At 46.4% G+C, this 10,009-nt stretch overlaps 1 protein-coding gene across 1 annotated transcript; it reads right to left on the bottom strand.

Moving 5' to 3' along the window:
• Positions 1–4,850: 4,850 nt before the first annotated feature.
• Positions 4,851–6,819, bottom strand: ZNF329 (zinc finger protein 329). Its single transcript, XM_014543422.1, is given in 3 exon segments — positions 4,851–5,120; positions 5,123–5,908; positions 5,911–6,819. Coding segments are annotated over 3 exon segments (1,611 nt in total). The 5' UTR covers positions 6,554–6,819; the 3' UTR covers positions 4,851–4,938.
• Between the last annotated feature and the right edge of the window lie 3,190 nt (positions 6,820–10,009).

Raw genomic sequence — 10,009 nt, 5'->3', positions numbered from 1 at the left:
GCACGTCCCTTGATTGTCATTGGTTAGTTTAAAATCCCGGGCGTGGCCAGCAGAGGCCTGGGCTTCCAGGAAGAAGGTAGCACATGGCTGCTGCACCAACATGGAGGATACGGGCAAGATGGAGGGCATAGCCCTCGCCCTTTCACCCACATCACTCAGACACGTGGGACCACGTGTTCGGACCCGAGGTTCAAGCTTACAACTATAGCCTCTGGCTGTAATTGTGCTGTGAAGGCTCTGCCCTCCAAGCTGGGACTTGCGTGTGGCTTTGCCATGAGAGGACCATGACCGCTCATTAGTCCGAGGCTTGAACCTGTCCAAACGCTGTAGCCGCTCTCCACACCTAGACGTCCATACGGACTGATGTATTTCCTCTTTTCTCCTCCTGGCACTTAGTACACATACTGTGGTAAATGTTTCCCTCCACGTCCCGCGTGGTTCAGGGTTCAGGATATGGAAGAGGAGCTGCACACAAATGAAAGAGAAGAGACAAGAGATAATTTGGAAATATTGGGGGACCAGGCAGGCAAGTCCAACTCAAGGGGAAGGACTTCCACCGGTGCTCAGGCCTCACCAAGCTTTTATTGATCTGGGATACACCCATAGCATAGCCCTTAGGCAGGCGACCCCTGGCAACAGGCAGACTAGCCCATCAGCAAGGATTTACATAATAATAAATGGGGAAGTTGCTTCAGCTACCACTGTCTGGACAAACAGAGGTGGCGCCCAGCTCCACCCTTTGCTAGGGCTTCAAAGGTACCCAGCCTTGGGGTGGGGGCGGGGGGGTGGGGTTTCTCTGTCTACGCTTATCAGCTAGTGAAGACAATAAGCGGTTTCCCACAACATACTCTCAACCCGTTTGTCACCTGGGGTCTGAACTCTTGCCCTTGTAAATGTGGGTTTTTAATTTGGGAAAGGAAGTCTTGCACCCCACACCCCCTTCTCCTGCAGTGAGGTCACTTCGCTGAGAGTTGCCCATTGAAGGGATCCCACCTCGGGCCTTATGGCCCATTCCTGGTATTTGACATGGGGGAGGGGGGTCTCTCCTCCGTAAATCCCATTCTCTCTTGGCCCATCACCCATCTCAAGCTGCCCTCCTCCCGCCTCGGCCATTTTTTCTTCATCTGGCTGCCTTCTTTCGCCGTTTTCCCCGTGGTCACTTGCTTCTTGTGTCTCCAGAATGAGGCCCAGAAATCAGGATTTTAAAATGATTCCCAGGTGATTCTAATGTGCAGCCAAGGTTGAGAACCACTGACCTAAGAGAACCTGAGGTTTACAAGGTTCTACCTACCCCATCCTGCCCACTCCCATCACCTCTCCCTCCCAAAGCCCCTACATCCCCCCCATCAGCACATACCGATCCCTGTGTGGGGCAGTCTTCCCTCCCCACCCCATGGTCAATCTCTCCTCCTCTCACAGCTCTTGGTTCTGTTACTTTGGTTCTTTTCCCAACTACATTTCACGTGGATGTTTTCTCGGTTGTTTGGTAAATGCCCATCTTGCTCTCTAGCCGGACAGCCCCATGAGGCTGGACAGAGTTATGCTCCCAGTTAGACTATCCTGGGGACCGGCCTGCTGACATCGGAGATGCTCATAAAATGTTTGTTGATTGAATTGGAAAACATTTTCTGAGACATGACTGATTGCTGGTGGCAGGTGAGATTCTGGTTATAATTTCTTTTTAAAAAAAATATGTTTTTGTTGATTTCAGAGTGAGGACGGGAGAGGGAGCGAGATAGAAATATCAGTGATGAGAGAGAATCACAGGTCGGCCGCCTCCTCACATCCCCTACTGGGGATCAAACCTGCAACCTGGGCATGTGCCATGACTGGGAATCAAATCATGAACTCTTGGTTCATGGGTCGATGCTCAACTGCACCGGGTGGGGCTGGATGCAATTTCTTTATTTCCAATTTTTCAGAGCAGGGTGCTTACAGTCCATCAAGGAGGATATACGATTACAATGCGTTGTGTATCCGTGAGATGGCAGGCAGTTAATGCCCAAGAAGACGACGAGAAAATGTGTGTTGGGTGTGCAGGAGGCAGCGGATTGGTGGTTCTCTCTCATCATTGATGTTTTTCTCTCTCTCCCTTCCTTTCTTTCTGAAATCAATAAAAATAAATTTAAAAATAAACAAGACAAAAAATTAAAAAAAAATAAAAACAAAAACACCAACTAGCCCCACTGACCTTGAGTCAGGAAGGCCTTTTGGGATGAGGCGCTGGGCCCCTCGAAGTCCATCAGCCTCTCGCAGCTCCAGCTGTGAGCCTGGTGCTTTAGTTCTAGACCAGTGATGGCGAACCTATGACACGCGTGTCAGAGGTGACACACGAACTCATTTTTTTGGTTGATTTTTGTTAAATGGCATTTAAATATATAAAATATGAAAAACGAAAGTCTTTGTTTTACTATGGTTGTAAATATCAAAAAATTTCTGTATGTGACACGGCACCAGAGTTAAGTTAGAGTTTTTCAAAATGCTCACACGCTGAACTCAAAAGGTTCGCCATCACTGTTCTAGTGTCTCCAGAGCACGGGCTCTGCAAGGGGAGAGCATTCCTAGTTTGTATGAAAGTGAGCGAACTCATTTTTTTTGGTTGATTTTTCTTTGTTAAATGGCATTTAAATATATAAAATAAATATCAAAAACGTAAGTCTTTGTTTTACTATGGTTGCAAATATCAAAAAATTTCTATATGTGACACGGCACCAGAGTTAAGTTAGGGTTTTTCAAAATGCTCACACGCCGAACTCAAAAGGTTCGCCATCGCTGTTCTAGTGTCTCCAGAGCACGGGCTCTGCAAGGGGAGAGCATTCCTAGTTTGTATGAAAGCGAGATGTGAACGGGAGTGTCGGTGGGAGCAGGCCAGCGAGGGCAAGGTGGACAGAGGGAAAGGGCAGGGGGGAATGTTCTTCAAGGCTGTAAGTTTTCTATTGTTGCAGGAACAAATGACCACAAACTTTGCAGCTTTTGACCACACAAATCTATCCCAGGCTTTTTTTTTTTTTTAATATTTTTTTATTGATTTCACAGAGGAAGGGAGAAAGAGAGAAACATCCGTGATGAGAATCATTGGCTGCCTCCTGCACACTCCACCCTGGGGGTTGAACCCATAACCTAGCATGTGCCCTGACCAGAATCGAACCTGGGACCCTCAATCCACAGGCCAATGCTCTTTCCACTGAGCAAAACTGGCTAGAGCTTAATAACTTCAGTGGCGTTCACTGTGACTCTGGCTCCATAGGAGCAAGTCAAAACCCCCGTCTCTGATGTGATGCCAGACAGCTGAAGTGGCTCTCACCTGGCCACCTGCCACGGGAAGGATGTTCCCAGTCACCCCTCACCTCTCTGTGGCCTCCTACTCCTCATTCTCTGAGGCCCACCCTCTCCTCCACAGTGACACCCCCTCATAATCCAAGTTCCTAAGAAGGAATTTATTATGTCCTGGGCCTTTGATTTCTTTTTGAAATTATTACAGCAACAATGTATGACTTGTAACAGAGAGAAAAAAAATCATACACCATTGCAGGTCCCTAAGAAAACCACATTTATTTCTCCATGAACAACATCCACATGTAAACACACCTTCACATGGCAAATCTTCTACTTTATGCCATTTTTTGTTGTTGCCTGCCCCACTGTAACATTTCAATATGGCAACAAAACCTTTATAATTATGGTTCAGGGTCGAACAAATCAGAAGTGTCCTAAGTGAACAATAAAAGGTAAACATACCAACTTAGTCATTCTGGTTCAACGACTGAAGCCGTGCCTCACACTTCTACAGCAGCCCGTTCCTCGTGCTCAGTCTTTCCTTAACCAGTTAACTGCCACAATATCTTGAATTTAAAAAGGTCCGCCGCTTGCATCTATAGACGGCTATGGTGTCCAAATGGTTAAGAAAGATAATGTCACTGTTCGTTCACAAGCAACATCCTCCTCCAAGTGCCTCTTCTGAAAAGTAGGGCTTCTCCCCAGCACCCGGCAGGTGGGGATACATCCAAACAGCAATCTCCTTGAATTCTGTGCCTGCTGTGGTGTGGAGCATCGTGGGGGCCTCTCACCCGGACATCACTGCTGATCCAGACGAGTCAATACAGCTCCTGCTGAAAGCTGCTCTCACTGACCACACTTGATTCTGCTGAGAGTTTGCTTACGTACAACAGGCGGACACTCAGGCAGACACTCCCGATTTCGAGGATTCCTCAGACTGATTAGTCACTGAGCACACTCACAGGTTCTCTCCAGTTCGCACACTCTACCGCGGGAGCAGCTGGGTGTCTCCCGAAGGTGTTATTCCAGTGTACCGTACAGGGTAGGGTGGTCATCCCTGAGGCCTTTGCCACGTTTACCGCCATCCTGGGTTCCCTCCAGGGGTTCGTAATGTATCAACTTAATAATATGGGTAAGGAATGCCTCACATTCCATTTACTGGATAGGGAAGAGAAACACTTAAAATAAGTTTCTATATTTAAAAGCCACATGTGTGATGGGACCCCATACATGCAAAATTATGTACACGTAAGGAGATGGGGGAAAGGAAGGCCACCAGAATACTAATGATGATGATCCCAGAGGAGGGCATTGCAGGTGACTTACTTATTCCTTAAAAAAAATAAATAAATAAATTCTTGGGCCTGGTCAGGTAGTTCAGTTGGTTAGAGCGTCATCCCAATACACCAAGGTTGCGGGTTCAATTGCTGTTCAGGGCACATAACAAGAATCAAGCAACGAATGCCTAAGTGGAACAACAAATCAGTGTCTGTCTCTCTCAAAAAAAAAATCAATAAATTAAAAACACACACACACAAAGATTTCATCACTCAAATTTAAAAAAAAATTATTTTGCACTGACTGGGAGGAGTCACCCTTGAAGACACCCCTTGCTCACACAGGTTTTCGAGGGCATGCAGGAAACGAGTGTGCCCATATCCATTATGCTTCCATGGGCTGCTCTCCAGAGTGTGTCCTCTGATGTCGGACCAGGGCTGAGCTCCTTCTGAACATTTTCCCACACTGAGGACACTGGCTGGGACCCTCCCTGCTGTGGAGTCTCTGATGTACTGCAAGGTGAGAGTTCTGTTTGAAGGACTTCCCACACTCTGGACACTGGTACGAGTCTCCTTGGTGTGAATTCTCTGGTGCTTGGTCAGGCAGGAGCTGTCCCTGAAGGCTTTGCCACACCGACTACACTCGTAGGGCTTCTCCCCAGTATGAGTCCTCTGGTGCCGGATGAGGCCAGCGATGTTCCTGAAAAGCTTCTGACACTGGTCACAGCCATAGGGCTTCTCGCCAGTGTGAATTCTCTGGTGCCTGATGAGGTAAGCACTCTCGATGAACGTCTTCCCACACTCTTTACACTCATAGGGCTTCTCCCCAGAATGGATTTTCTGATGCACGATGAGGTGAGAGTTACGGTTGAAGGACTTTCCACACTCCACACATTCAAAGGGCTTCTCTCCGGTGTGAGTCCTCTCGTGCTGGGTGAGGTACGAGCCATCCCGGAAAGCCTTTCCACACTTGCTACATTCATAGGGCTTCTCCCCAGTGTGGATCCTGAGATGCACGGTGAGGTGGGAGATGTCTGTGAAAGGCTTCCCGCACTCGTTACATCGGTATGGTTTTTCCCCCGTATGAGTTCTTTGATGCAAAATCAGGGATGAGTTTCGGTTGAAGGTTTTTCCACATTCTAGGCATTCGTAAGGTTTCTCCCCGGTGTGAATTCTCTGGTGTTGTGTCAGAGCTGACCCATCGCTGAAGGCTTTCCCACACTTACTGCATTTGTAGGGCTTCTCTCCTGTGTGGATTCTTTGATGCACAATCAAGTTATAGTTCTTGGAGAAGGATTTTCCACACTCGTTACATGTATAAGGTTTCTCTCCAGTGTGAGTTCAGTGATGCAAATGAGAGAAGAGTTCCGTTTGAAGCACTTGCCACATTCTATACATTTATACAGCTTCTCCCCAGGGTGACTTCTGCTTTCATTAAGAGATGAAGTCAAGGTAAAGATGTCCCCGAAGTCCTTGCCTTCATACAGTTTCTTCCCTCTTTTTGTTATCTTTTGTTCACCAAGAGGGGTAAAATGGCTGAAAGACTCAACACTTTCAGGGTATTTATAGAGGTTCTCTCTCATTGGATTTCTTCCCAGTTGTTGAATCACTTCCATGGAATGGCAGAAGGCTTTCTCACAGGCAACACTGTCACCAGTTCTTGTAGCTACACAACTTCTTTGAGACCCATGTAAAGCTGGGTCACAATCCAAACATATAACCTCTGAGTCATGTACATGGAAACCATTTGTTGCAGGAATCCTCCGAGATGTTGGAAGGTCAGAGCTGGCACTCACAGGCCTCCCAAGTCCAGGATACTCACAAATTGCTTCCTGAGCCCCAGGCTTTTCCCGAGTTAAAGCTAATTGTCTCAGGTGTCCCTCCCAGTTCTTAGAGTCCCACCTGTCAGCTGGGATGGTGAAATGGGGATCCTTTCTTGTAAATCCTTCCATTTCCACGTCACATGGTAGTGCTTCCTCAGGAATATTCTGAGCTGTCATTTTCAGTCTCCTGTTGCAGGCTGAAAACTGAAGAAGGAAAAAGATGGACTTCAGTACATGGAGCTATGTCATCAAGAATAAAAAAAATGGTGACAGGCAGGGATGTGGGTGTGCTCTTTTACTTGTTTTCTTTCTCAAATTCATATCTGTACAAGGGGGAGATAAACTGAGAATCAGGATGAGGAGAAGAACAGGGTCAGAGAGAGCTACAGAGAGGTTTTTTAATTTGCTTTTTAAAGGGAAAACACAGGGAAAGTTTTATTTTACTTTTATTTTTTAAAATATTTTTTTATTGATTTCAGAGAGGAAAAGAGGAGATAGAAACATCAATGATGAGAGAGAACAATTGACCAGTTGCCTCCTGCATGCCCCGCACTGGGGTTCGAGCCTGCAACCCGGGCATGTGCCCTTGACCAAAATCGAACCCAGAACTCTTCAGTTCGCAGGTCGACGCTCTAACCACTGAGCCAAGCCAGCTAGGGTTACTGCAACTTCTTTTTAATCCTCACTGGAGGATATGTTTTCATTGATTTTAGAGAGAGAGAAGAAAGGAGTGGGAGAGAGAGAGAGAGAGAGAGGAATATTGATGTGACAGAGAGCCATCAATCAGTGGCCTCTCATATGTGTCCCGACTGGGAATCAAACCCATGGCCCTTAAGTGCATGGATGATGTTTCAATCTCTAAACCACACTGCCCAAGACCAAAGTGCAACTACAAGAACACAAAATACACCACAACCGGTGGTTCAGTGGTTAGAGCATTGGCCCGTGCATCGATTCTGGGTCAAGCGCATGTACCTGGACTGCAGGCTGGATCCCTGGTCCCAGGTCAGGTTACATGCAGGGGAGGCGACCAATCGATGTATCTTTCTCACATCCATCTCTCTCTCTCTCTTCCCCTTTTCTTCTCCTTCCACTCTCTCTAAAAATTAATGGAAAAAATATCCTTGGTGAGGATTAACAACAAAAAAGAACACAAAATATGCACACTTCATACTAGTAAAAGTAAAACAAGGGATCTGACTGGATGGCTCAGTTGGTTAGAGTGTAGTCCCCATATGCCAAGGTTGTGGGTCTGATCCATGGTCAGGGCACATACAAGAATCAAACAATGAATGCTTAAACAACTAGAGCAACAAATCAATGTTTCTTTCTCTCTTCCTCTCTCTAAAATCAATAAATAAATTGAAAAATAAAAAGTAAAACAAGGTATGAAAACATAAAGCTTGGGCAGGTCATGCAGGAAGAGTTGGCGGGCATTGGAAGTGGACAACCAGTCAGTGATCTGTTAGCAGCAGCTGAAACATAAAATGGGCACATTTCTCACCCAGTGAATCCACCTGCAGGCATCTCAGGCTCAGAAGTCATGAGTCCCAAGCATAAGTGCACATTATTCTATACCAACGTGACACATTTTAAATTTTTAAAAATGTTTTTATTTTTAAAAAATAATTTTTTTTTTATAGCAAAGGTGGAATTTATTGAAGAACAAGTACAGACTCCCACATGGGGAGAGGGAAAGAGTCCCACAGAATGAACTCCCACGTAGGGAGGGGGAAAGGGTCCCCAATAAATTTTTTTTAAATGATTTTAGAGATTGGAAGGGAGAGGGAGAGAAGGAGAAAGAGAGAAAAAAACTTCAATGTGAAAGAGAAACATCGATTGCCTGCCTCCTGCATGCCCACCACTGGGGATCAAACCACAACCTGGGCATGTGCCCTGACCAGGAATCGAACCAGGGACCTTTTGGTGCATGGATGTTCAACCAACTGAGCCACAACGACAGGGCAAGGTGACAGTCGTAAAGACCAGCAGGGTGAAGACTCACCTCTGGTAAAGAAATGAAAAGTATCGTGATTGCCCTAATCGGTTTGGCTCAGTGGATAGAGTGTCAGCCTGCGGACTGAAGGGTCCCAGGTTCGATTCCGGACAAGGGCATGTACCTTGGTTGCGGGCACATCCCCAGTGGGGAGTGTGCAGGAGGCAGCTGATTGATGTCTCTCTCTCATCAATGTTTCTAACTCTCCATCCCTCTCGCTTCCTCCCTGTAAAAAATCAATACAATATATATATTTTTAAAAAGAGTTGACAAAGTTCCACATATAACAGAATAAAAATACATTAAAGTTTTTTGTTTGTTTTTTAAAAAGAAAAGTATCGTGATGGACCCCTCCATAGCAAAATAGAAACCTGCAGGTAATGGCAGGTTACTTTCAAAGTGCGGAGGGGAAAAACTATCAAATATGTAATTGTTCAAAAGTGAAGCCCTGGCTGGGTGGCTCGGTTGGTTAGAGCGTTGTCCCAATATGCCAAGGCTATAGGTTCCATCTCCGGTCAGGGCACATACAAGACTCATCCTATGAATGCATCAATAATGAAACAGCAAATCGTTGTTTCTCTCTCTTTCCCTTCCTCTCTCACGCTCTAAAATCAATACATAGAATTTTAAAAAATAATAGAGAAGTTGTTCTTCAGGAAAACATACCACCACCACCACCACCCTGAAGAAAAAAAAAGGAAAGAAAAGGAAATGATAAATGTGTATTTAAATAAATCCAGCACAGACCATATAAAATGTTGCCGTAGGACTGGCCAGTATGGCTCAGTTGGTTGAGTGTCCTCCAGTGCACTGAAAGGTCACCAGTTCAATTCCCAGTCGGGATACATGCTCTGGTTTCAGGCTCGATCTCCAGCAGGGGACGTGCAGGAGGCAGCCCACAACCTTGGCGTATGCCCTGACCAGCAACCTTTTGGTTCATGGGATGGTGTCCAACTGAGCCATACCACCAAGGGCAGTGAGTACCCCCAGTTTCCCCCATCCTCTGACCCTGTCCTCGGATATCCACCATCCACTTCTCTGAAGCCCAGTCTGTCCTTCTCTTCCCCATGGCCATCAAAGGCTCTTTACACACAGAACGTTGCCTCAGCACATGCTGAGACCTCAGGTCTGGAGAACTTTCTGTGATAACTTGTCCTGATGCTGTTCCAGGTCATGACACAGGGGGTTACTCGCCTGTGGATAAGACCCAGTTCACCTGGATGCCTGGGATGCCTTCTAGTGTAAGAACTTAGAGCCTGCCCCCACCAAGGTACTGCCTTCCTTCCTTTCCTGTTTCATACACCCGGTCTGGATCCACTTCCCCGATACTCAGTGTTCCAGCAGCATCCACCCATAGCTCACCTCACTCAACTGCACTGAAGACAATGATTTCTGACAGTCCTGTTTCTCTTAATCCAAACCAATAGTCTCCTGCCGAAACCGGTTTGGCTCAGTGGATAGAGAGTCGGCCTGCGGACTGAAAGGTCCCAGTTCGATTCTGGTCAAGGGCATGTACCTGGGTTGTGGGCACATCCCCAGTAGGAGATGTGCAGGAGCCAGCTGATCGATGTTTCTCTCTCATCGATGTTTCTAACTCTCTATCTCTCTCCCTTCCTCTCTGTAAAAAATCAATAAAA

Source organism: Myotis brandtii, unplaced genomic scaffold (genome assembly GCF_000412655.1).
Source record: "Myotis brandtii unplaced genomic scaffold, ASM41265v1 scaffold1094, whole genome shotgun sequence".
Lineage (NCBI taxonomy): Eukaryota > Metazoa > Chordata > Mammalia > Chiroptera > Vespertilionidae > Myotis > Myotis brandtii.
The sequence above is the reverse complement of the archived record's forward strand: the minus strand, read 5'-3'. Positions and strand labels throughout refer to the sequence as shown.